Source organism: Cygnus olor, chromosome 24 (genome assembly GCF_009769625.2).
Source record: "Cygnus olor isolate bCygOlo1 chromosome 24, bCygOlo1.pri.v2, whole genome shotgun sequence".
Classification (NCBI taxonomy): domain Eukaryota; kingdom Metazoa; phylum Chordata; class Aves; order Anseriformes; family Anatidae; genus Cygnus; species Cygnus olor.
The window spans coordinates 3,902,236-3,929,012 of NC_049192.1; the positions used below are offsets into that span (position 1 = coordinate 3,902,236).

Genomic DNA, 26,777 nt, shown 5'->3' on the forward strand with positions numbered 1-26,777 from the left:
TCAGCAAACACCGTGTCCTGCTTGTTGTGGGGTTGGCAATGGGGGTGGGGTAGGGGGTGGGTATTGGGGTAGAGGGGAAAGAGCTGCCGAGGACGCTATGGGGTCTCATAGCATCCCACCCAACCATGGGTGGAGGAGGTGGGTTTTGAGCCCGTAAGGAAAGGACCAGATTTATAAAACACATGAAGATGGATAAACCAGAAGCAAAACAAAAAGGGGGAGGAAGGGGAAAAGTTTCCTGCTGCCACTGGAGAGTGATCATGGCTGGGGAAAAAAAGAAGAAATAGCAAGATCAAAACACAGTCATGTTGATGTGTCTTCATCCAAGAGCGATTTCTTTATCCTCACCAGGGACGCAACGAGCCAGCCACGCGCCGTCACCCTGCCAGCAGCATCTCCTCCCCAGGGCACGAGGCCGCGGGGTCCGGATGCGCCCATGCATTATCTGGAGGAGGAATCGGCCCCGTTAGCTACCAATAGCTCATGCGCAAGAAGGCGGCCTCATTACTTACAGCTCTGAGACGGCTCAGGTCAGATGCTGTTTAATAACAGAGAGCCCAGACAGATCCATCAGGGTGAGTGAATGCACTGCTAACCGGGGGTCAGCAGCGCGGGGCAGCTCCTCCATCAGCACAGCCCTCTCGGGCTGATGGAGCCAGCACTGGGGCAAGGAAGGAGCATTCCCAGCTCGGCTGTGGGGCCAGACCCACAGCCTGCCCTCGTGTAGACATCCTGGCTATCCTGGTGGGCCCTGGCACTGCAAACCTATGGCTAAAATGCCCGGTTCCTCTGCAGCACCCCTCCATCAGCCCTGTGGTGGGAACCCTCTGCCCCAGGTCACCCCGTGCCCTGAAGCCCAGGGGCTCAGCACCGGCACGGCACTGCCCACACCAGACATCGCCTCCACCATCAGAGGGCATTGTCGGATTATTTTTTATCCCAGCTGATGGTCAGGCTGGTTTATCGAGGCGGCTGGGTTAGTGATGCCACCGGGGTGGAGGCTGAGGTCCGGCTGTCCGGGCGGTGGGCACTGACAGGGATGTTCTGCACCCGCCGCAGTGCTCCCATCATCTCAGTGTGTGGCTTTGGCTGGGGAAGGACGGGGCTGGGAGCGGGCTGCACGAGCAGGGGGTTTGCAGCCCTGCTGAACAGAATCAGCATAGCCAAGCCTAGGCAGTGCTGCACCCTGTGCCCTTTTCTGGCTGTTAATACAGTCCTGCAGGGCAAGGAGTGCTTGCAAGCCCCCAGGGGACCGGGGAGGGCAACAGCATCCACTTTTAGTGAGCTCTCCCGGGAAAGGTCCGGAGGGCACGAAGCGGAAAAATCTGCTAGATTTTTTTTTTTTTTTTTTTTCTGAAAGCAATCATCCAAATGCCTTTTAATTTATGAGCATCCCAGTTGTTAGGTTTCTGGGCACCTTAGCAAGGATCAGGCACAGGCATCATTTGCAGGAAAGCAACCTCTTGCAGAAATAAGCCGCAAGTGGAAAGCTGCCCTGTGCGCGGCAAAGAGCAGCCCCAACCTGCGGCCAAGTTCCTGCTGGGCAGGGAGCAGCGGCGTCTGCTCGGTGCAACCGAGTGATAAGGGATTTTGGGGTTCTGCATCTGGAGGGGGCTCGGGGGTGGTTGGGTCACCTTTGCTGAGCTGAGACACAAAGGAAGGATTCACCCCACTCCTTGCCATTGCTTTTCCGCTCTGCTCCCATTTTGGCCAGCGTGGTCTGAGCCTGGAGGGATTGCAGCTGGCCTGAATGTGTTGAGGCCCCTCGTCTCCTCATCCTTCCTCCCACCCTCCCTTGCTGACTCCTCTTCCTCTCAGCTCACTGTATGTTATTGGAGCTCCCTCCAGGCTACATGGGGCTGGCTGCAGGGGTTGTGTGAAGCCAGCTAAACAGCCACCCATAGATCCGACCCGTAAATCCCACCCATATATCCCACCCACCTGAGGTCCTTTTCCTCCCTGCAGCCCTCCAGCCCCTGCAGGAACTTGCTGCGGTCACTTCGCCATTCCTGACATCCGAGGGGCACGACCCTCCTGGGGCAGGAAAAGGGCCATAGGAAGTGTGCTTCCAATGGGAAATAGGCAAACAAGGGATGCTGATAAGAAAGGAATCCCCATTAACTCAAATTCACTCTTCCCACCACCACTTCAGCCCTGGAAGAAGAGGGCCATCCCCCCTCTTCACCATGGGTGCGAGCTCCTCTGCTCCCCTGGGTCATGGAGGTGGCTGCATTCACCCCAAAACCACAGGCCAAAAGGGTCTGGTGCAGGTGGAGGGGGTAGGGAGCAAGGTGGGAGAGGGATGATGCCAGTGGGGGCTGGGGGAGACTTGCTTCTGCCTTGCACAGAAGACACGGGAGAGAAGAAAGAGCCAAAGCCATCAAAGCAGGAGGAGAGAGAAATCACGTGGAGGGGACGCAACGCCCTGGGTGCAGCTCGCAGGGGTCTGTGGGGAGACATACTGGGGCAGCAAAGGGTGCTCCTTGCTGAGTGTGCTCTGGGGCCACGCTAAAGGTTTCTTCTCCCCTATGCGGCAGCCTTGGAGTTGGAGGCTGACCCTTTGCTCCGTGGGGATGGTGCGGTCATCGCCCTGTGGGTGCTGGCATTGCAACGGGAGACGTCTTCTCCTACCCCCCTGGCTATAGAGGGGAAGGGCTGGGCATGGAAGCTCTCAGCACAGCTCTGGAAATCACACTGCCCTGAGCTCCCCCAGCTCTCAGCAGCTTCACTCCCACCAGGGCATCCCCCTGCCACAGTGCTCAGGCAGCCCACGGGCACACGGATATGGTGACCACCAGCTGCTCCAAGGAGCCAGAGGTTCCCATCGATGTCAGAGGACCCCCTGGGTGATTTTTATAATTTTACTTTATTTGCGTTAAGATAAACCGCGCCTTTGTCTGTACAATTTCTCCTTAAATACTTGGCAACCCTTAAAAATAAAAATCAAACCAAAAAAAAAAAAACAAAAACAAATAAAAAGGGAGGAACAGTGCAGGCTACAATATCAAAACAGTACAATGCTTGTGAATAAATAACCCCTGGGCAGCTCGGGGACTCGGCTGTTCAGATTGCACGGGGCTGGCAACCGCAGCCCTGCTGGGTCCTCATCATCCCTTCCCCCGATGGCAGGACCAGCAGCTCCCCCCAGCTCCTAGTTGACTGTCTCAGCTATGGTGTTGCTGTCATTTTTGGTGGTTTTGCAGCAGAAGTACTGGTTCCAGATCTGCAGGAAGGCTGTCCGGAACTTCTTGATCCTGAAAGCGTAAACGATGGGGTTCATGGCCGAGTTGCCGTGGGTGAGGAAGATGGCGATGTAGGTGAGGATGTGCGGCGTCTCGCAGGATGGGCAGAACAAGGTGATGCAGTTGAGGACGTGCAGAGGGAGCCAGCTGAGAGCAAAGAGGAAGAGGACCAGTGCTAAGGACTTGGCGATCTTCAGCTCCTTCCCGTAATACTTCTGGGGGTCGTTGGAGCTGGAGGAGACCTTCTTGTTGAGCTGCTTGCGGATGAGGTTGAAGACTTCCAGGTAGATGAGCAGCATCAGCAGCAGGGGAGGCAGGACCCAGACAAAGAAGTTGAAGTACACCATGTACTCCATGCTGATGACCGTCTCGAACTGGCACTTGATGACAAACTCCGAGTGGCTGGCGTTCAGCTCGTGAGTCCTCCTCATCTTGTTCAGGTTGTTCCAGCCAAACATTGGGGTGAGTCCCACCAGGAAGGAGACTATCCAACAGCAAGCAATGGCCACTGCTGCCCTCCGGGGTGTCACCACGCTCTTGTACCTGTGGAGGAGACAACAACCACAGGGAAGAATTAAACACAAGCGGGAGGTTTGGTCTGGGGGTTAACACTCTCCATGGAGCCCCGCACTGCCTCCCAACACCTTCCCCAGCCTCAGGGATGGGCAGAAACCTCCGGGGTGGTGCTGGAGCTCCTGGCATTGCTGAGAAGCCAGGAAGTGCATTAACAACCTGGCATATGCCCGAGCATTCACTCGATAGGAAGCCACCCCCCCATATCTAAGGGGGGGGGGAGTCCCCTCACTCTGGCAGCCCACCTCACACCCGAGCATCCACACCCACAGCAGCGGGTGGCCTTTCCCTCCTGTTGTATGCTTTCTCCCCGCCAGGCCGATTCCCTCTGTGCCAGGGGAGGAAATCGCCAGCAAAAGCTCCCCAGAGACCCGCTGGGTGGAGGAAGCATCCAGCGGTGCTAATGGTCCACTGGGGATGCTCCTGGGCACAGCCTGTTTCATTTCCTAATGTGTTGGCCCCATCGACAAACCCCTCTTTCCTAATGGGCTGGTGCCAAGGGGTGGAGGCAGGAGGCGAGCAGAGCCCCGGCTGGGCTCTGTGCCCTCCCCACTGCTGTGGGCATCACACTGGGGCTGGTCCCAGCTCTCCAGAGCTTTCCAAGCGGGAAGCGGAGCCTGCTAGATTGATTTCCCCCCTGGCCCTCAGATGAAAGCTTCTCATCAGAGGCCAGGTGGATTCGCAGCCCAAGTGTTATTACTTTCCACCGGAGGGGATTGAACCAGGAATGGTTTTTTTTCTGGCTGTTTGTTGGGTTTTGCAGTGATGCTGGTGTTAACCTGGCCATGGGGATTGCTTGGAGGTGGCTGGGGAACCTGGAGCCCTGTCCTGGTGCTCAGAGCTCCCTGCTGCTTGTCTTTAACCTTTAGCTGAGGTGGAAAAAATAGAGCATTTGGGAGCTTTTTAATAAATCTACCAAGGACCCAAACCCACTCATTCTGCCTCAAAGGTCTCTTCTCAAGACCCATCTCATGGGCAGGGTGTCAGGGTGGGAGCAGGATGGAGAGGGGACATCAGTCCCCAGGAGCATGGAGGGTCCGGAGCCGCCTGCCCCCAGCGGTTTTCCCAAATGACCCCTCTGGTCTGCGAAACAATTCCCAGCATCTCAGAGGCAGGCAGGTCCCATGGGAAGGAGGTGGCAAGGCAGGCTGCTGTTTCCTCTGAGAGCTGGAGGGTGATTTATTCCTTGTGGGGAGGAGAGAGGGCAGGAGACCCTGAGAAAGCCAACGGGGCAGGGAGAGCTGGGGCACCGGGGGCCCAAGGGGTGGTGGGAGAATGCCAGCACTGTGGGATGAGAGAGGGGAAAGAGGGGACCCATGGGAGCAGCGGGTGGCAGGAAGATGGGGAGGTCCCCATAGGAAGGTGTGCTGGTCTCACATCACCCACATTTGGGGGTTTCGAGAGGCTTCCACTAATTTTGCTGAGGTCCTGGGTGCTCCCCCGGAGCTGGGTGAAGACAAGGCTGCAGGGTGGCAGTGATGCCCCTGTTGTCCCCAGGCACCCTCCTGGAGCTTGGAGACAGTACCCAGGCATGGAGCTGCTCCTGGAACACCGACCCCCATCTTCCCGTGCCCACACATTTGGGCCTGGGGGGCAGAGGGAACAGAGTGAGCACTGAGACCCCAGTTTTAGCCATGAGCTGGATCAGGGGATGCAGGATTCGTGCTTGCAGCTGGAGCAGAGGGGATGGGGAATGGCTGCAGGGGGCCAGCACGGACGGTCCCGGCCCCCCACAGCTCCAGCACGTGGTGTGCTGTTGCAGATGGCTATCAGGACAGCTGCAGAGGTCGCGCAGACCTCAGGTCCCAGGGTGCATGCAAGCTCACGTAGTGCAGAGGGTGTAGCACACGCTCAGCAGAGCAGCTGCCCCACAAGCTGCCGGTTGCTTGTCCACCTCCCCATGTCAGTGCACGTCCCTCCGTCCTCCCTGCACCTCCATCTATCCTCCCTGCACCTCCATCCGTCCTCGCTGCACCTCCATCCGTCTTCACTGCGCATCCATCCCTCCTTAACGCACATCCATTCGTCCTCAAGGCACCTCCACCCGTCCTTCTTGCTGCACCTCCATCCGTCCTCGCTGTGCCTGCAGTCCTCCTCAGCGCACACCCATCCTGCTCCCTGCTGCATACCCAGCTCTGTGCCGTGCTGCACACCCAGCCCTCCTCGCTGCACTTCCCTGGCCCCACACACATGATGGTCCAAATGTCTGGGCCTCGCCTGCCTACTCCTCGCCCTGCTTACGCGTGGCACTGCAGAAGCAGCCACCGAGAGCAAAACCCCTCTGGTGCATCTCCCTGCACATGTGCCAATGTCATCACTGTCACTGGGGCTGAACCCCAAATCAGCAAACCCATAGAAATCAGCAACATTTGGAGCTGGGGCTTTTGTTGCCTTCGCTCCTTCAAGCAACAAGCCGAGGGCAGTGATGTCCACCAAGCAGAGCACCCTGCAGAGAAATGAGCTGGGGGCTCAGGGTGCCCATGCCGCCCGTCAGCCTGCACAGGAATGATAAAATCTATAAAATGACTCCAAGTTCCTCCTCCATATACCCCATAGGGTCTGGCCATGGGGATCCCATGGGGCTCAGCCACTCTGAAGGCTGCAAACCCTACTGAAAAGAAGGGAAATGCAAGATCCTGCCCATTGCTTGACCCTGCTGCACAGAGTGATTTGTGGGGGCACAAATAGCAGAGGGGCCACGAGCAAGCTCTGCTGCTCCCATCTTTCTGCCTTGATCATGCCATCAAGAAAATGCCTTTCTCATTTACCTCATTTTGTATTAATGTGATAGAGACGGAATTCGGGATGGGTCTGGGAGGCAGAAGTACTAGTAAATGCTGATAATGGCTTACAATTAATAAATTATTATCATTGTCATTGGAACAGTTGCTACCATCATTATAATTTTATTGCTACTATTACTTTTATTAACAGCTGTGCCTAAAACATCCAAGATAATGGTCACTACCATCATCATACAATTTTGGTTTATTTCCTTCATCTGTGGGGTTTTGAGCCTGGCCATAATTGCCAGTTTTCCGCCTGCCCTCCCTCACTGGCGGCCTCTGTGCCATCCCTTCCCCACGGTGATGGGCATCACCCCAAGCACTCCTGGACACACTGCCAAGGCCAGGAGAAAGGAATGTGGAGAGACCACAGTGGTTGTCTGTCCTTACTGATATCCCAGTGAACTGATCCCAGTTCAGGAGCTTTGGTTTGGTCCAGAACAAGGATGCCTGTGAGGGTCTGGAAAATAATACAAAGAGCCAAAATATCAATTATTGATAAGGTGGTGTCTGCATCCCCAGAGGAAGCACAGCAAGTGACAGGTTGAGGCAGAAAAATTAGTCTGACTGGTCTGAAAATTGGTCTGATTGAGCTGGAGCAGACTCCCCCGGGAAGAGCCACTGCCCCGTGCTGGGGTGCTGCAGGAGGTGCTGCAGGCAAGCTCTCGAGCTGTCTGGCAGTGGGTGGCCCCATGGCCCTCTAACAGCTTTCAGGACACATCCAAAAAATGCATGAGGAGTGGTGAATTTGTTGCTCTCCTATCAATTTGACTTCCGTCCTGGGGACTGTCCCTCAGGATAGAGAGGAGGGCCTGTTTCCCAGACCTCTAACACACAGGTCAATCCAAATCTAGCACTGAGGAAACATCTCCTCTTGGCTTGATTGAAAAAGCTTCAAAGATTCCAGGTCTGGTTTGAATAATCTATTTTCTTAGTATTTCTCTGAATACCTTTTACACCAGAAAATACTTGCAGTTGCCCAGCCAGCCCTGAGATGCATCTTTGCTGGTCGTTGCTCTGCTAGGGTTTATTGCAGTGCAGTTCCTGAGGAATTAATTCACTAATGAAGGCAGGTCATTGCTAACGAAATGAAGCTGGAGCCAAAGTAGTAGGAGGAATGGAGACCAAGCTGACATGAAGATCATCTGTATTATGATTGCAGCACAGAAAAGCAGCCAGAGCATGTCCTGATCTAATTGAAAATCTCTAGATAAAACCTCCTCGTATCTTTGCTTCAGATCTCTCAGTGTCCTGGAGGCTGCTGGATGGGAAGACATTGGGTGTTCGAAGTGGCTCAGAAATGTGATGCTCAGAAATACAAGCTGAGAAATGCAAAGCAGTGTACAGCAAGGGGCAATCTCAGCTCAGGGCTGGATACGGAGGTGCAAGGTGGGAAGTGTTGCTGAAGGGACATTGTGTGCCAGAGGGACCATGGTGACAGCTCCTTTGTCAATTATAAACCTGGACATGAGAAGTCATTCCTTCTTTTGCCTCTTTTCTTGACTATTTTCCTTCTTCTCTTTAGGGAAGCCCTCTTTTGGGCTTCATTTACATTAAAAACCTTAAATTCAAGATCTTGAAGCTTATCAAGTATTTGAAAGTATACCAAAATGTCTAAAAAAAGTCAGCTGGCATTGGCAAAAACATCTCTTAGCACCCCTTGCATCGCTTGAGTGCATCTCCCATCTGTTCACATCCACCTTTGTGTGATGGCTGGGAGCTTTGTGGCTCTTCAGGATCAGCACCAGCTGCTCAGTTCTTCCTGCTCCCAACAGCAGCTATCCAATGACCACAGCAAGCCAACTCGAGAGCCCATGTTGTTTGCAAACATGGCTGGAGCTGCTGGATGAGGTGTAACAGGCTCTCCCTCCCACCACAAATGTATTTCACACCCTCCTGCGTCATCCCTGCAGTGCTGGGGATGGAGGTGACAGGTGGCACTGACACAACCGGAGAGGTAAAGTGAGAAAACATCTCGCAGGCAGAGGGGTACCAACACCATTTCAGCCCATTGCTCTCGTGGTCTGTCACTTCTAGTTCTCCACCTTGGAAGAAACAGGGGTTTGTGACGTCTGGTGGCTGTGTGGATGGTGGCCTTGGGAGGGATGGATGTCAGCCAACATCAGCCGAAGCTGGTAGCTAGATGGAGCTCTCCATGACAGTCTGTTCCTACAAGCACTCCAAAAGGGGGAGACTGGGCCTATCACCATTTCCTTGGAGTTACTTGGGAGATTGTCCCGATCCCAAACTCCCAGACCCGTTGCTTGTTTGATGCTACCTGGCATCTAAAGATCTACAACCTCCAAAGCCCATGGAGAGTCTCTCAGGGGAGCCCAAAGAGTGTGTCCTGCAGACAGGACATTGGTGCTAGGCGGTGATGGAGCCCCTGTCCTGCACCAAAATGGCCCAGCAGCCCCCATAAGCTTGGGATTTACGATGTCCTACCACAGAGCTGCTTTGTAGTGCTCCTAAGGGACCAGGAGGACCCAAGGCGCCCTGTGCACCGTCCCCCCCCAGCATGACTGGTTGGCTGCTCCATCAGAAATTCAATCTGGGGGAGAAACCTGAGAAGTGCCAGCAAGCCCCTGGGACAAGAGGGAACAGCAGGACATGGTGGGAGAGGACAGGCCAGGTGGCTGCGGCAAGGCAGCTTCCAGCGAGCTGGCCTCAGGCTCCTTGTGTGACCCTGGAGAAGTGATTGAAAGGAGCCGAGGAGGAAAATCCCAGCCTGGCACCGAGCCCGCGTTTGTTTGCTGAGGGTGAGTGTGAGTGCAGCTGGAGGGGGCGGCTGGGCAAGCACCAGGCCGCGCTCGCTGCCGGTGGCGTTTTGCTGGGGCTGCGGCTAGGTCCCATGCAGACGGGGCTACATCCCCAAAATCTCTACCTGGAACCCCTCTGGCACCCCTCAAGAAGCCACAGCCCAGGCCAGGGCTGCCCAGCTCCCACCACCGCCAGCTGCCCCAGTCTGCAGCACGCACTGGGACAGCCCAGTGGGAGAAGGGGCAGCAAAGGCCTGGAGCTCGGCGCTGCCGTGTGCTGAAGGAAGAGGCACAAAGCAGGGGCCTGTGAGGTGCTGGGTCCCTCCCCACTGCTGCAGGACCCCTTGTGGGGTCACCATGGCCACTGTGGCTGAAGCATGGCCTGGGACCAAGCCTTGAGACCCCGAAGGACTTTGTCTCCATGCAGTGTCCTTCCCATCTGTCACCAGCTCCACAAGCAGCTGGCACCTTTCTAGCCCTACAGCTCAGCCCACACACGGAGTTACAGCAGCTCAGCACCCCGGGCTCAGCACCACCAACCTTCTTGTTTGAGGACCTCTGCTCCCAAAATGCTTTGGTTTCCTCTGCTGCAGCAGGAGGAGATGGCTCCACACCGCAAGGCTTCTTAATGCAAACCTGGCCCAAAGCCACCATAAGCGAGGCAGAAAGCATGTGCACGGAGATTTATAAAGCTGTAAGTGAGATGTGTGCCTCTCAGTGAGGTTCCTCCTGGACCAGTCCATGCCTGGGGCTTGGTTTTGCCATGATAAAATGGCAGCTCTCACTGTAGGAATTACTCTGCAGTGAGTGTCTGCAAAGTGCAGGCCGCTACGACCAGGCAAAGCAGCTAGTAAGCCCGCCAAATGTTTCTAACCACTTTTAATAGCCAGTAATTATTTAATGGATAAAGGCGAGGGTGATTATGAGGTTTATGAGAACAAATCCATCCTGCCAAAATTGACTGGTCCCTGCACACCCAGACGTGATATCCCCAGGGCTTTGGTGAGTGCTTCACTCGGTGGTGGGCGAAGCTGGAGCTGGCCACAGCTCCGGCAAGTGAAGAGGAGGTGACAGAAGAAGGAGGTTTTGTGTTCTGAGCTTTGTACGAGCAGGTTGTGTGTGGGAAGCTGGACCTTGCAGCCCTCCTGGACCCAGACAAGGCCTGGGGAGATGCCTCTGCCTTGGTCTGGGTTCAGCCAGCCCCAACACCTCTCCTGGGCCCTTGGAGGCAGACCTGGGATGCCTGAGGGCTGCAGGGGAATGCGGGCACATCCAAAAGCAGCCTTAGGTGCAGAAAAAAACCCACAAGAAGCAGATGAAATAAGGTGGAAAATGGCTTTTATGGGCTACAATGCCTGGAAATGGGAAATGATGTTTCTACAAGGCATCCAGGATGTGCCAGGGGTTTGTCACCTTGGTTTTGTGGTGCAGAACCTGAGGGTACACCAGGGATTTCCATCCAGCTGATGGCTCCAAGTGAGGAAAGAGGTGTCCCCCCAGCTCCAGCAGTCCAAGTCCTGGACCCAGAGGCTGGACACAGCCCACCGCCTCTACCGCTCTCCTGAAGCCATCAGCCCTGGTGTAGCCAAGCCCCTGAGCACATATCCCAGCTTGAGCTTGGCACCTCCAGTGGGAATGCATCACCCCCAGCCTCCTGAGGCTGATAAGGGCTCACGTTCTGGTACCCATATCCATGCTCCACAGCAGCCACCAGGTTTCTGAGGCTAAACCTACCACTTTTCAGGTTCCACCTCAAGAAATGAGTTCAGCCGTCACCTGCCAAGCCAAAAGGCCTTGTATGATCATATCTCCAGTCCCTGGCATGTTAGGAGCAGCCACATCATCACACTGCCCCGGATGAGTTCACTGCCAAGCAATCACAGACCCCTGCCACCAGTCCCGGCGGAGAAGGAGCTGGCTGGCTTTCCTCAGCCTGCTTTGCTTGGGATGTCTGCGCCAGCGAACTCCCTGGTCTCTGGCAATGAATCACAGCCTGTTCTGGGGAACAAACCACAGGCTTCCAGTAACTGCAGAGGTTCTTGCAGATCCCTTGCCAGTTGTGCTCAGCTCAGAGAAAGGATGCGAGCAACCTCTATGGTGGCTCCACCATGGACAGATGGTTCCTGCTGGGACCAGGAGCTGCAGGGGGAAGTGGGACCCTGGGAGGGCTGGAGGTCACAGGGGAGGAGGATGGAAAGCGTGGTGACCTTGCACACATCATTCTCCTCCAGGCTCTGCCTCGGGCATGAGAGATGTTGCAGTTATCCAAAGAAGGCAAAGGAGTGTGTTGTCCACTGCCACGCAGCGAGAAAGGCAATTTTTCTCAGATCCTTCAACAGCATCTTTCACCCAAGCAGCAAATATAAATCCTTCCTGCACATAAAGTTAATTTTGCTTTCAAACTGGGCTTGGTTTATAGCCTGTGGTTGGATCTTGATAAATTCAAGTACTCTCTCACTGCATAAGCAACAATTCTTGGTAAGGAGAGCTCAGCTGCTGCTCAGCCCCCTCATCCTAAATATGTGCAGGCTGGGGCCAAGCAAGGAGCTGGGGATGCCCAGGGCGTACAATGCCTCACGGAAATGGTGGCTTAAACTGTGCCCCAGAGGGCGACCGTGACACCACCCAGTGCCCCCAAGGGTGCTGAGTGCCCATGCTTTGGTGGCCATGCTCTGGAAGTGTCACCTCACTGCTTTGTGACCATCCTGGGGGTGCACATGCTGTTGCCGGTGATGGGGTACAAGGAGCACTGAGCCACAGATTTGCTGCCTGCTTCCTTCTGGGGAAAAAGGCAGGATTTGGCCTCCTGCAGCCAAGCCCTGGGACTCCCTCCCAGCTCCGCCATGTGTGGTCACAGCCCTCAGGGGTGTTCCTGGATCGCCGGCTTCTCCCTCCAGGACCTGGAGGTAGTTAGGAGGGAAATGATTTAACGCCACTGGCAACAGCTTCAAAATCATGAAACGAGCTGCAGGATCTCAGAACTGGGGGAAAAAAATGTAATGTTCCTGGCTTTTGGCTCCTGGTTTCAGGCAGCAGCATTTTTTGATCATTTCTCTGCAATGCAAAGCATGAGAAGCACTACTTTAAAAAAAAAAAAAAAAAAAAAAGGAAAGAAGCAGAAGTTGAGAATCTTCTATTATATCAAGACTCTGGGAATTAGGGCACAGAGGAACAGCCCAGTCCCTGAGAGATAGGGGTGAACTTACGAGGGATGATTACATCAGCTGATGGACAGTGTGATGAGCACGATGGACTGGCTTTCAACATGTCCTACATGCAGCAAAGTCACCAGATGTTTTTAGTGTCTGAAGAGGTTTGCCATCAAAAAGTGAAATTTGATGTGCAAATGTCTCCTTGGAAGGGGGAACGGGTCTGGCTCTGAGATACATCATGCATGCGGAACGGCCCACCTCCAGCAGAAGACAATTTCTGCAGAGCAAGAAGGTCTTGGGACAAGTCACCCAAAGCCCATGTGCACCCCTCTCCGGGTGCTGCTGTCTCTCACCCGAGGATGAGAGCCTCAGGTCCTCCGTCCTCACCACTCTGGGCCATCACGAATGGACCCAGCCACTACAAGGACTTCTATGCATCAGCCCTGCCCCTGCTGCAGCAATTAGCTGGGCACTCATTACCCAGCCTGGGCTAGGAGCTGTGTGGTTGGAGAAGTCAGAGCATCCTTGTAACACAAGGAAAAGGGGATAAAAGGCAGCTCTGGCTCTTTTCAGTGTAAATCCAGGATAAAGGCAGTGTTTTTTCAATTGAATTTTTGTATTGCACTTGAATTTTTCTATGCATTACATATATTTCTTCTTTATCCAAAAGAGCCCCTTTGAAATGAGGACTCTGAAAGTCAGCCCCCAAAAACGAAGAAGGGAGGGGAAAGAGGGAAGGGAGAAGAAAGAAGGCAGCTCCAAAACATGCTCAAAATGCCAAATCTGTCAAATGTGGGCTCCATGAGAAGCTGAAACAAGATGGCAAATATAAAATGCCTGGTGTGATCAGGCTCCGAGAGCCTCTGTGGCTCTTACCCCAGCCCACAAAGTACTATGGCTTGCTAGGAGGAAGGCACCAGCTGAGGAAGAGCTTGGTACCACCTGCATGGCACCAGGGCAGGTGCCACCGTCCTTCCCTGCATGTCACCATCACCCTCTGTGAATGCTCCAAGTCAAAGGACAAGTTGGTATCCAACTGGGTGAGTCTGGAAAGAACCAAGAGCTGTTAAAAGGAAGGAGCGGGACAGAGATCCCAATTGGGGAGGAGATAAGAGGGGTCTTGAGACCTGCTGTTGGGCAGGATTTTGCGCTCTTCTCCCTGGGTGGAGGGGAGGCAGGAAACCTGCGATAGCACCTCCCATGGAGAGGCATTCACCCAGCCACGAGGCACAGCTGAGGTGGGTCTTTATCTCTCAGCTGCAGAAGGACACTTCAGAAAAGGAGATATCCTAAATTACAGCTGGAACAAGAGATTAGTATCGGCTGTCTTTTAATTTCTTGTTTTCGCACTTCTGCTTGCTGACCCAACTCCTGATTTTTGCAGTCAACAACCAAACTCTTTGGTTTCTTAGGCTACAACTTGTTATTGCTGTCCGGGATCCTTACAGCACAATTTGTCGCTGCAAAGGGAACATTTCCCTTCGTGCACTTCGCCTAGTTCAAAGATTAATACAACCAAGGCTGAAAAATTGGCTGGAAGTTTGCAAAGCAGGGGAGGTTGTTTTCTCCACCCAATGTCTAAATGAGAATTAGGATAGCCGACGAGATCTACTGCTTCTAAGCCTCAGAGGACACAGTAACCCCAAACAACCAGTTCAGCGTCTTCTGTACAGTGCAGATTTCCCCTGCTTAAAAGCTCCATTTCAAATACCAAAAGCAGTCAGATTAATTAATCCTTTTTTTTTTTTCTTGCTGATGAGTTGGCTATATGTGCTTTCAATTAATGAAAACTGTCTCCAAGATGCCATTTTGCGCTATAGCTAACTTCTAACTTCAGTCCAAATGCAACTTGCCACAAATCATGGGTATAACCTGTGTATTTCACCCCTCTGCAACATCAGAGAAACAGGAGAAGGAAGGAAAGGACTACATATGTGCTAAGCCATAAGGTTATTTACGTAGAGATGAGTCTGTCCCATGCAGATCTATATATCTTGACCAGCCAAATGAAATACCAAATTGAAAGTGAAGGCTCCAGTTAACACCACAATCAAATGTTCCCTCACCGCAGAGAATTGATTTTTCACCAAGAAAACAAACAAAAAGTTCAAGTGCAAAGCAAATCTGAACTCTATTATTTAAATCCTGTTTCCTTCAGATTTAAACAATGATTTATTCCCTTGGAAGAAAACCGATTGACCTTGCTGCCTGGAAGGAAACAGCTCGGTATTTCCATCAGAAGGGCAGAGAGAAGGAACTGAGACCCGAGACCAGGAACTGCAGCAAAATGCATCAGCTGGACATAAATTACACTCTGTGCATCTTCCTAATTACCCTGGCAATTAAATCCAGGCAAGGAGCAGTGGGCAGATGCAGCCTAGGTCTGCCCAGGCAGCCTGGCTGGTGCAGGGCATGGACTTAAAGAACTCATGGGCCAGGCAGCATCCAGCTCTCCCCGTGCACAAGGACCGCCGTGAAGCCTGCGAGGGACCCAGCGTCCCCTCTTCTTGGTGCTCAAGGATCAGTGCACCGTCTGTGCAAGAGGCTTCCCAGGCTGCTGGCGACAGAGATGCTTTGCTGGGGCTGGACCAGCAGCGATTAGGGCAGGGGATGGCCCTACGAGGATGGAGCATCCACACTGCCGAGGCTGCGAGCATCGTGGGAACAGGTGCTGGTCACCGTTAAAGTAAACCCACGCGGGTGTCCGCCTGGCTCTGCACAGCCTTTGGCTCGTCCATCTGGACACAGGCTGTGCCATCAGCTCTCTCACAGTCCTGACCGCTCGGTGTCACAGGCACACAGAGCCACTTGCACTGAAATAAACCTGTCATTTCTGCATGCTACAGGGTTTAAGTCACCGAGTGTTGTTACCAATGCAGAAAAGAAAGAGAAATAATTCAGTCTGTAAGCCTGTGCTAATTATGGCTGTGTCTGAGGCAGCATTCCTCAGCATCAGCCTCTCGGTGCTTTCGGAGAGTCTGTAGCATCACTCCCTCTGCGAACAGATGGGGAAACTGAGTCGTAGAGGGGGGCTCTGACAAGCCAAGTGAAGCAAGATGAACCAAGCTGAATGAGAAAGCATCCCTGGTGTCAGGAGCTGGCACTTCCCTCATTCAAAGGAGGCCAAGAGAAATCATCCTGGTCTCTGGATGCAGGATGGGGAATGGCCCAGGGAAGGTGAGTAGGCAGCCCTGCCCCAGTGTCCTCAGCCTTCTGTGGCCTGGCCCTCCTTCGATGGAAAGGTCTTATTGTCACCGGGGTTGCGGACCAGGGGACGTCACCTCCCTGCCCCTGTGTCCCCGCATTCCTGTTCAGGCATCACTGGTACCCAGGGCTCTGCACACACGGGCACTGCGGTCGGTCTCAGGGATAGCACAGCCGGAGGCTGGAGAGGAAGACAAGGGAACAGTGCTTGGGGCCTAACCCCCTTCCTTTTTGTGAACAGGTTCTCATTAGAACAAAAACCCAACCAGACCAACCAGCACTGCTCCAGGCTCAGTGCCGGGGTCAGAGCCCATGCAGGAACCAGGCAGGGACGGGATGGGGGAGGATGGAAAATGCAGCGAGAGACGGGACAAGGACACAAGCAGGAACTGCTGGATCCTACCAGGCTCTGTGCAGTGAAAGGAAACCCAGACACCACAAAACTTCCCGGCATCTGATCTTGCTCTGCCCTGCCCGGTGTCCCCAAATCCAGTCCTTCCTCCACAGTTTGTCCCCCATCACCAATATGGCCCTGCTTGTTTTTTGGAAGGAGGAGCCCACCGCTGTCGGGTTGTTTTACGCTCCTGCTGATGGTGACACTCTCTTGGTGACTGTCATCACCAATGACATCTCCTCAGCCCCAGACCTTTCCGTTTGGCTGCCCCCAGGTTGGGAAGTGCTTGGGCAGGCTGCAGCAGGGCTGGGCACTGGTGCAGCAGGAGATGCTCAGCTCATTGCTATTCTGCAGGGCTCCCTGCTGGCTCTGGGGCTTTTTTGTGCCCATCTTACAGAGCATCAATTGCTCTTTCTTCCGTCTGGGCGTCCTGTGCGAGAGCCACACGCCTGCCCCGGCAGCTGGGTGTCTGTGCTGCCAACAGAGCCACGCTGGCTCTTTTGACAGGGTTAAGCTCATCCTAACACCACGAAGGGCAAGGGAAGCAATGCTCTGGTGCACCCTGGGGTGTAAGAGGAGCTGAGGGTGGCCCAGCTGATGGTGACCCCACAGCACACGGCCGATCGGAGCACGGCAGATACCACACACAGGTGCCAGGGGCTGGGCGATGACCCAGACCAGCCTGTGGCTCTGGGGCCAGTGGCTGGGGAGCAGGCTGGTGCCAGCCTGGTGGCAGAGCGGTGCCCGAGCCCACCTGCACGCCTGGCGCCCACCCCGTGAGTCACGGGGCTCTGCTCTACGCCCTGCATGGAGCCAAGGTGGGACTATTTCTATAAAACCAGGTGACGATTGCATCTCCCACCACTGCAGTCGAATTCTTCCCTCTCAGAGGTGGGAGAAGACCCAGGACCCCATCAGAAGACTCCGGCATGTCTGGAGCTGGCTCCAGCGCCAGCTGGCCGCACTGACGGTGCACACCAGGGTGAGCTGGTCCCTGACTCACTCCTGACACACTGCCTGCAGGGCAGGGCTGGGCTGGCGGGCACCCGGCCGGCTGAATCAGCAGCTTGGGCTTTGGCAGAGTCTCCTTCTGTAGAGTTTCACTTGTCTTATTTGCCCCAGCTCTGTGGGGTCCTTGGAAAGCACTGGACACCAAGCCCCAGTGTGCGTCATCATCGCCTCCACCAACCCAGCACTCTTGGAAACATCCAAGTCGCTCCAGGAAAGGGAAAGCCATCTCCAAAGCGTGTGGTGGGGCTGTTGGAAGTGTGACAGAGACCATCTGGACGTTCCCAGTGTTTTTGGGGCTCTGCTGCTCTACCACAGGTCTGACGGACCCATCATACTACAGACCTCTCTCACCTCCAGGGTTGGACCTCCCCGTACTCACAGCAGACATCTCTGCCCACCCCACCGAGCCCACGTGCTCCACACCTTTGGCTCAGTGGGCAGTCTGTATAGCCATGGGATGAAGAAACTCAAGCGTACTGAGTCCCTGCTGGCTAGCATCCCGACCCGCCCGCTTCACAGAGCAGCTCCTCTGGGGTTGTTGGTACCCAACGTGCCGAATCAGTGCTGTGGTGACGGCAGAGCCGTGCTGGATCTCCACATCTCCACCTGGTCTGGTGGCTGTGCTCCCTGCAGGATAAACTCATGAGTGGGAGCCACCTTGCTGAGGACATTGTCCCCATGGATATGTCTCAGCCCCTTTTGACTCTCTCGGCGTGGAGATGCTCCTACATTTAGGAATGAACCGTGGCTTTTGGCACTCAGCTCCAGGCTTTTCAGACCAGAGACCTGCAGCCCAAAGGACTGTGGATAACCCTTGTTTCACCGTGTTACCCCAGCACTGATCACCATGGCATGGGCTGGGGCCATGGAGGAACCTGGTTGCTGGGTGCCCTGGGGACAGCTGAGACACGAGACCAGCTGGTGCAGGGCACGAGCAGAAAGGCCAGGTCACCCTGACATATCTCAGCTTCCACATCCATCCAACCCTGCTGTGCCCTGGCCTCTGTCCCTGCCTGCTGGGGTCACCCTGAGCAAGCCATGGCACTGCTCCGTGCCTCAGTTTCCCTACCTGTAAGTGTACTGTTGCCCTTGCTGGGAACATGTCTTCAAATTTACTGGTGATGCATTGTCAAGGGTCTATGTTCTAACCTCAGAATTACTGGAAATCAGAAAGAAAATAGTGAAAATCTTCCCAGAGTGTGATTTTGGTGTGTAGGTGGTGAACACCAGCAGGGAGCTGCTTGTTGTTCATCTCCCTGCAGAACGATGCTGCAGAGGGAAGCTCTGCCCAGGAGACAGATGTCGGCTCCAGCTATCGGGGTCAGGGCGAAACAATCCCCTGGGCAGCTTACCCAGCACGGGGCCTGCACCTGGCCCTGTTCAGAGGCTGGGATGAGATGGGGTGCTGCTGTCCTGTGTGCCCATCCAGGGTCTCCAACAGCCACACACTTCCCCTTGCCCTTTGAGTCCAAAAAGTTTGGGAATAACCCCTAATATCAGCAAACCCAGAGCATCCCTGTTCTTCCCCCCTCCCCTCTGCACTGCTGAGTATGGAGCATCCCATGGTTGGACCCTTGCCATGTTCCGATGAGGGGACATCCAAAAACCCAAGCTTTTTTTCCCCAGAATCTGAGGATCTGGGAACACTGCTTGCAGCCCAGGTTGCTCCCCTCTGGCCAGCACCGCAGCGTCTGTGGCTTTTTCGAGTGACCTGATTTTGGGGCTGTCAGCAGGCGTCTCGTGGTGCCGCTGCAGCAGCTGCGCGTGCTCCCAGCGAGCCTGATCCAGACGTCCCCTCGCCGAGGGAAGATCTGCGACTTAGCATGCGCTTGGCTGAAAGTTACTCTGCAGATCACAGAGTCGTGCTGCACACTGGCTCACCCGGCTATTCGCAGGATCTAAGGCTGATATAACCCGATGGGAAATCCCTGCCCATTTCAGCTGTACAAGGGTCAGGCTCCGGGTCCAGGATCCGCACGGCCCATCCGTGCCTTCGGGTGTAAGCAGAGCTCTTGGTGTGAAACGTCTGCTCTGATTTAGCGCCCACATGCTGAGCTGCTCGGGGGAGGGGGCTGGGAAATACAGCTCGGGAACAGCCCCAGGTCTCCAGCAGCCCCTCCCAGGCTGTTTTCTGCCTTTTCTCCTCCACCCTTGGTTCTGATCTACCTGCTCCCTGCTCATGAAGCTCGCTGCAGGTCACCCTTGTCTGCTAAAAATAAGCTTGGCAGAAGGCAGCAAGGGCAGAAACAAAATTGCTCTAAGAAAGAGGTGGCTGCAAAGGTCTGCCAGTCCCCCAAACCTCCCTGGTTTAGGAAAATGGGAGTGTTTTCCTTAGAAATGCAGCCTGCTTTTGTAAAGATGGATGGTGCCTTTTCGTTGACTAACAGCGTGAAAGAAACCTCGATGAACTCCCGGGCACGAGAGCCCCCCTGCAGCTCTCCAAGCTCCCGCTCCCACTCTGAGTCACCTGGATGCTTTTGAAACCTTTCCTCCAAATTTAAAAATAAGCCTCAGATGAGCCACGGTTTGGTTTATTCACTTGCTTGGCTGGGCAGGATCACTCACCGTTGCCCTCACATATCGTCTGCTGCTTTGTCCAGGCTGGTTGGAGCCATCTCCAGTCACCCTTGCCTCCCCGGGGACACGTGGGACACATCACCTCGGTAGCAGATTGCCCTCAGATGACGCATACATTCCTTTTTCTTAATTTCAACCCATTGCTCTGGACTGATAACCTTACAACAGTCTGAAATATTGCTTCTGAGGTTTGAAAACTCCCCTTTTCCATGGGCATCATCTCCAGGGGAGCAGGTCCCGCAGGGACTGGGGCCACTGCACACCCCAGCCTGGTACAAAACCTCTCCGTCTGCACCCTGGGCACGTCTGCTGCCTCCCGGAGCCCAAATATCTGGGGAGATTTCCCAGCATTAAGAGTTGGGAGCACTGCAAATATTTCCTGCGTTCCTTAGGTGCTGTGGTGCTCCCGTTTCCTGGGAATTTGAGCCAAAGCAAGGTTCAATGCCTCCCTCGCCCCCTTTCCCACAGCAGCGGGGTGCCCCCAGCCATCCTGCCAGGACCCCCCATGAGCTCCCCGTGGGGGGAAGAAGGGAAAGCAGCTCGGCCACGCTCCCTGCTCCGCGCCCCAGCTGGCCGAGGGTGACGGCGCCTTCCCCAGCTTCCCTGTGACCCAGCCCCAGCTGGCCCCGCGCCTGTGGCTCTTGGCAGGCCCGGGGAGAAGGGGAAAGAGCGCTGCAATCCTGACACGAGCCAGCACTCAGGCAGGAGCCTGGAAAACGTAGGGTCAAGGGGAGGGAAGCTTTGCACCGCCAGCTCCATCCAAAGGCTCGCAGGTTACCTGCAAGTCCTCGTCGCTTGCAGGAGCTGTGGTCCAGGCCCAGATGCTCCTGCTGTCCCTGAGCTGTTTTATCTCCTAGGGCTCAGGGTATTTCTGAAACAGTGCAGGGTGCCAGCACTGTCCCCAGAGCCACCCACAGACCCTGCTCCACCCTGGGCTCTCCCCGTGCTGTGTCCCAGCTTCCCATCTCTGCTCTTGTCTCTCATTTCCGAGCAATTTCCAGCCTCGTTTGATCTAATTTTCACAGCTCTGCAGCCTCGCACATGTGCTCAAAACACACAGAAATGCACACGCAGTTTGCTCTGGTGGGATGCTCCTTGGGGTGCCCCAACACCTGGGTGTTGGGGTCTGGGCAAGAAGGATGGTGGCCCCCCCACGTGCAAGGGCTCTCTCTACGAGCAGATTTTCCCTGGTTTTCTCTTCCTGGCATGCGTTTCAAACCATTTGAGGAAAGAGCTGGTGGTCCAAGAGAAGCAGGAAGAGTAAGCCCCCGGATGAAACCAGGCTGTGTCCCTGCCTCCAGCTTCCCTGGTCGAGGGGGCTGTGGTTCAGCACAGGCTGTGGTCCCGAGAACTCCAGCTCCTCCTGCCCCAGCCCTCTCCAAAAAACCCCATGCAGAATCTTAGGGCAGAGCAGAGAACCCTGAATCAGCCTCACAGCAGAGATGGGCGCCAAAGGAGCTCCATCCCCCTGCAGACATCCCTCCGGCACCGTCCCCTCCTGCATCCTGCCTCTGGCCACCGCTGCGGGGATGCCTGAGGCCGGTTCCTGTCAGACGCCCCTGGCCGGCTGCTTCCCCTCCCTTTGAACTCGTTTCATCTTCCCTGAGTGTGGCTGCGAGGGGAAAACATGGTCTGGGCCGGGGACCCTGCTGTGCCCGGCGAGGAGAGGCAGCACGCCGGGGGTGCTGCTTCACCGCCGGGAGGGGAGGAAGGATGCGAGAGGGGAGATGTGAGCTTTTCCGCCAGCATGAAGGCAGCGAGTCTATTTTAGGTGGTTTCCAGCTGTTTGGAAAGGCGCCTGTTGGGGCTGGGAGCTTGGGACCCTCTGCTCAACCTGAGCAATGCTTCTGCATCCCCACGTAGTCGAGGAAAGGCACATTGGGGGATGCAGCCTACTCTGGACCCCAGCAGGCAGGAGGGGTGCTACCCAGGGGCTTGGGGCAGAGGCAGAGGGTTCGGTGGGATAACCCCAGTCCCAACCACACTGGGGACACAGGGCACTGGGAGGGCACAGGCTGCTGGGAGGGCATAAGGTTTGCCTCCAAGAGCAGGAGCCAGGAGCATCTCCCTCCCCAAAATCTGCCTCTGCTTTGCACGGATGGCCCAAACTCCTCAGTGTTCCTGTGTCAATGGGAAGCGGGGCTACGGGAACAAGGAGGACTCCTGAAATGGAGCAGAAGCTCTGTGGGTGCTCAGGCATCACCCGCTGCCCCGTTACAAACGTCTCGGGGCACGATTTGCTCAAGACACAGCCACACCAACATCAGACACCCACCTCCAGGGCACCAAAGCTCCCTGGCCCCGCAGGACTTGCTGTCTGCAGTGGGTGTGTGGGGAGCGGACAGGTCCACGTTTGCTGGATGAAAGCACAACCCTTGTGGCTCCTGGGCCGGGTGCGTGTGGGTAGCCAGGAGCTGGAACCGGGCTGCGCTGCGCCGTGTTCCCCCTCCCTGCCAAGCTGCGCCTCCAGCCCCAGCTACCTAATTAAATAGAAAGCCCGGGAAGCCCAGCGGTGACTTTGCTTCTCCTTCAGACAACTCTCTGCAGCCAACAGCCCTGTTGTCTGCTCGCCCCAGGTGGCCAGTACGTGACGGGGACTTGGGAACCCTTGTGCTTCGCTTCAGGGCACCCAAAATGCAAGCAGTATCTCCAGGGGATCCTGGAACGGTGACAGCACAAGGATGGGGAACAAGGATGGAGCAGGGCCACATGGAGCCTCTCTGCCTGCTGCTCCCCATCGCTGCCAGCCACCTCTGCAAAACGCACGTGGGCAGACGCACCTCCTGCACTATGTCCCCTTGTCCTGCTTCCCCCGTCGGTCCCCTCTGTGGATACCTGGCCATGGAGCCCAAAATGTGAAGGTGGTGGGCTGAGAGGGAGCTCTGCTAGACAGCAGCTCTCAGTGCCATCAAAATGTTTCAGTACCTTTTTTTTTTTTTTCATCATCTAGCAAGAAGTTGGGAGAAATTTGGGCATTTCAGATTTGGGAAATATTCTTTAGCGACGTTTTCTGTCCTATTTGTCATTTCTAATATTCCGCTGCTCTGTCTAGGGCACAAAATCACCTACACTAACTGCATTTGCCAACTGCCAGGAGTTCGTGATAGGGACGAAAGGAAACATCCAGGGAAAAGTGAACGGGAGAGCTGGCGCAGCTGAACGCTTCTTGGCAAGGCCATGAAGTTATTCAATATTAAAGAAGGGTGGGAACCGTAGCAAAATCTCACTGTGCTGAGTGGTAGAGCACGAAACAGGCTGACAAAATACAGGGTTAATATTGCATGAGAAAAGCCTGTCCAAACTATACACAGTACAGAGGACTTTAACTTAGTGTTGCTCTCAGGAAAGTGCCTTGAGTCAGAGCAGAAATCTCCCCGAAAAGGCCCATTGCATGCTCAGAGGGAGTGAAGGAAGAAAGAAACTGTATTTGGTAGGAAAAAGAGACAGACGAGCTTGGCAGCATTGCTATGTATAAACCCGCAGTCCTCCCACACCTGAACCTGTCCCCACCACGCAGGGGATGCAGAAGGACCAAAAAAACACCGAAAGCAGTGACAGGGTGCGAATCGCTTTGGTACGCCGTCGGGCTGAAGGATGAGGATTTTTCAGGCTGGGAAAAATCACACTTGGGGAGGAAGTCGGGAGCCGCCTGCGAAACTGTGTGTGGCGGGGAGGGGGTGAGCAGGGGCCGTGTTTTTATCCTGTTCCACCCCTCTGCACTACGCTCCTTTCCTGAGCAGCCTCTCTCAGCCCCAGATAGATGAAAAAAAACAGCAAACCAACAGATCCTTGTGGATCCAGTGGACCTGAGCACTACGAGCGCTCCTGAGCAGCCAGTTGGTCCCGACGCAGTTGCCTCCTGCCCCAGAAAAGCAATTCCTGCCCTGGGAAGGGTTCTGCTCCCACTGGCAGCACCCAACACAAGGAGGTTTGGTCCCTTTCGGGGGGGTCTTTGTGTTTACACGGGGCTGTGCTCCACCGAGTGGCCCCGACGTGGCTGTCACATCCCGCCCAGCCCCCAGACACCACTGGGCCCACCACGGCTCCCCAGCCGTGCACCGGAGGGCAGGGAGCTGGCCACAAAGCAGTTAAATATTCACTCCTGGAGCAACGGAGTTAAAACAAAGTGCGTCCCCCAGGTATTTGCTGTGGGCTTGCCTTTCCCAGCAGATACAGGTGATGGGAAGGGGAAAGACACGCAGAGAGGAGTCATCTGTGGGGCAGCCCCACAGCCAGGGCTCACTGCTGAGAGGTGAGCCTGCCTGAAGTGACGTGCCGGGCTGTCACCACTGACCCTGCAAGCCCCAGAGCCGTGTCCCACAGGTCCCTGAGGCTGTCAGTGCCAGGGTCCTGGTCCCCACCTTGCCAGGAGAAACCTGGCCAGAGGACAGAGCTATTGTCCCCCTGCTGCTCTCCTGGGCACCCCACAGGATGGGACGTGGGGATCCCACGACCACCCCCAGAATCCCCCAAGCAGAACAACCGAAGGCTGTGGGACCCCCCTGGCTCAGCCCACCCCGATCACTGCTGCAGCCAAACTGGCACTTCTGCTGCTTCTCAGAGAGCCTGGGGCATCCTCCCTGCTTCTGAACCTCGACAGGAGCCACCCTGGACCCGTTCCCAACGTGCTGTCCTACCTGACAGGGATCTTCACCCGCAGGTACCGATCCACGGCGATGGCCAGGAGCGCCAGGATGGAGCTCTCAGTGAGGATGAGGACGGGACAGGCCACCATGAGGCAGCTGTAAAACTCCGTCTGCGGTCCGATGTTGATGATGATGGCCAGGGGGATGACCAGAGCCCCCACAGCCACGTCAGCCACCGCCAGCGAGACGATGAAGCAGAAAGTGGCGTCCCGCAGCGCCTGGTTCATCTTCACAGCCCAGATGACCAGGATATTCCCCGGCACGGACACCAAGGCGATGAGGACTTCGATGGAGATGTAGGCAGCCTGGAAAGCCGAGACGGGGTGTGCCATGATGCTCCCGTCCCCTCCCAGCTCCTTCTGGGGTCCCTCGGTCACCTGCAAACGCAGAGGGAGGCGATCAGCGACTGGCATCCTCGGCGGCGCTGCGAGCCGGGACGGAGCCTGTGCGGCTGGGGGGGGGGGGGGGTGGGGGGGGGGAGGTGGGAAATGAAAGGGAAAAAAAAAAAACAACCAGCAAACAAAAAAACAAACAAACAAACCACAACCTCCACTTGTGCCGGCCCCCAGGGCTCCGGCCCCCCCCTCCCCAACCCGGCCCCCGGGGCTCGTCCTTCCCCGGCCCTCCACCCCCCCCCACCCCGCCCGCAGCCCGGGGCCGAGCCGAGCCGAGCGGCCAGGGGGGAGCAGCGGGGGCTCGGCCGCCCCCTCGGGGCCGCCCCGGGGCCGTTTGCCAGAAGCGTGCGGCCGAAGCGACCCCCCCCGGAGCCTCCGCTCGGCCCCGGCCCCGCCGCCCCCCGCTGCTCCCCGCAGCCGCCCCCCCCCCCCCTCCCCCGGGAGCTCCGCAGCCAGCCCCGCGGGCGGCTCCTCACCGCGTCCGGCGGCCTGGGGGGCTTCTTTTGGGGCTTCTCCCCGACCCCAGAGAGAGCGCAGAGAGGTGCTCAGCCGCCGGGCAGGGCGGGGGCCATGCTGGGGGCGGCGGGAGGGATGCTCGGAGCCGCCCGCCCCGCTCCGCCTCGGCTCCGGTGCCCGGCCCCGCTCGGCTCCCGGCCGGGACCGAGCATCACAGGGGGGCTCCCGCGGAGCTTTAAGGAGGGACCGAGCCGGTCTGGGGCCGCGGGGGCCGGGGGGGAGCGGCGGGGGGGGGGGGGGGGAACGGGCTGGGAAGCGGAGCCCGGCTCCAAGCCGCCTCGGTCCCGCTCGCAGCTTCCAGAGCCGGGGGAGGCGCCGGAGCCGGAGCCGGAGGCGGGGAGGAGAAGCCGGAGCCGGCCCGGAGAGAGCCGGGAGCCGCCGGGCACCGGGCACGGAGCGGCCGCTGCCCCCCGAGCTCGGCCCCAGGACGGGACCGGGAGCCGCAGGGGGTGCCCGAGATGCCCCCGGGCTCGCCCCAAAGCAGCGCTGGGGGGGCTCGGGGCTGAGCCCCAGAGCACCCTCGGAGGGGCACCTATGGGTGCTGGGGGCTGCGCACCCTCCCGACAGGGGGAAGGGCAGCGGGCAAGCGAGCTGGGCTGGTTTATCAGAGTGCTGCAGGGACTGGGACCGGCTGTGACCTCAGGTTCGGGGCAATGGGACTCTCCGAAAACCTGTCCGAGGCTCTCCCCATCCTTTCTCCCTCCTCTGGTGGGATATGGGGCTGGATGTGTCCCCTTCTGCTCTGCTCTACCTTGGTGAGAGGTGTCCCAATGCCTGGAGCCGTCCCACGGGGCCGACCTCCATCCGAGCCTGCAGACCCCAGGTGGGGATGGGGACAGCTGTGGGGACATCACAAACCCAGTGCTGGACCCCTCCGTCGGCTGGTGGCCCAGGGGCTTCTCCCTCACCACCAACAGCGGGGCAGCTGGCCCAGGTTTGGGGTCAAGCATTCAGGGGCCATCCAGGGACCATAGTGATGTGCCACCTTGGACACTTTAGCTGTGCCAGCGCCAGGGCAAGGAGAGCTTTTATGGATTTAAAAGATCTGTTTGCTCTGCAGGGAGAAAAATAAACCGGGGATGGTGAGTTCACATAAACACTGTGCTATTTATGGGAGGCTGCGTCTCGCTGCGCATCTCTCCTCGCACATCCTCTGCCGCCGGGAGGAAGCCGTTATCCCACTGCGGGGCTCAGCCTGCAGCCAGAGGCGACGAGGGGCAGACCCGCCTGGTGCACGGCCCCATCCAGCCCCAAAGGGTCCCCCTGCACGTGGCATCATGGAGCAGGGCAGCACCCAGGGGATCCCCTGGTTGTCACAGCCAGCCCTGGGCTCTGTGAGGTGCTGGGAGCAGCCGGGGCATCCCCGGGGAGCCCCGAGCCCCCAAGCCCACCGGTGTCCCAGGGTGAACGTCCTTGCAATCAGTTTCTGGCTGGGAGCAGAGCAGGAAAACCGGCAGGTTCATCACGGGAGTGAAATGCGGAAGCAAATGCGGGCAAGTCCCGGCCTAATTGTATGCAAATC

At 56.5% G+C, this 26,777-nt stretch overlaps 1 protein-coding gene across 2 annotated transcripts; it reads right to left on the reverse strand.

Annotated features, from left to right (window-relative positions):
• Positions 1 to 2,847: 2,847 nt before the first annotated feature.
• ADORA1 (adenosine A1 receptor) lies at positions 2,848 to 25,498 on the reverse strand. 2 transcript variants are annotated; one of them, XM_040536132.1, is made up of 3 exons: positions 25,216 to 25,498; positions 24,336 to 24,721; positions 2,848 to 3,785 (listed from the first exon to the last, which is right to left on the reverse strand). In XM_040536132.1, exons 2-3 carry the CDS (start codon positions 24,674 to 24,676, stop codon positions 3,152 to 3,154), a joined length of 975 nt encoding a protein of 324 aa, XP_040392066.1. In that variant the 5' UTR covers positions 24,677 to 24,721; positions 25,216 to 25,498; the 3' UTR covers positions 2,848 to 3,151. The 2 variants fall into 2 exon arrangements, with proteins under 2 accessions (XP_040392066.1, XP_040392065.1); XM_040536131.1 differs by lacking the exon at positions 25,216 to 25,498 and having other exon boundaries at positions 24,336 to 24,806.
• Positions 25,499 to 26,777: the final 1,279 nt, after the last annotated feature.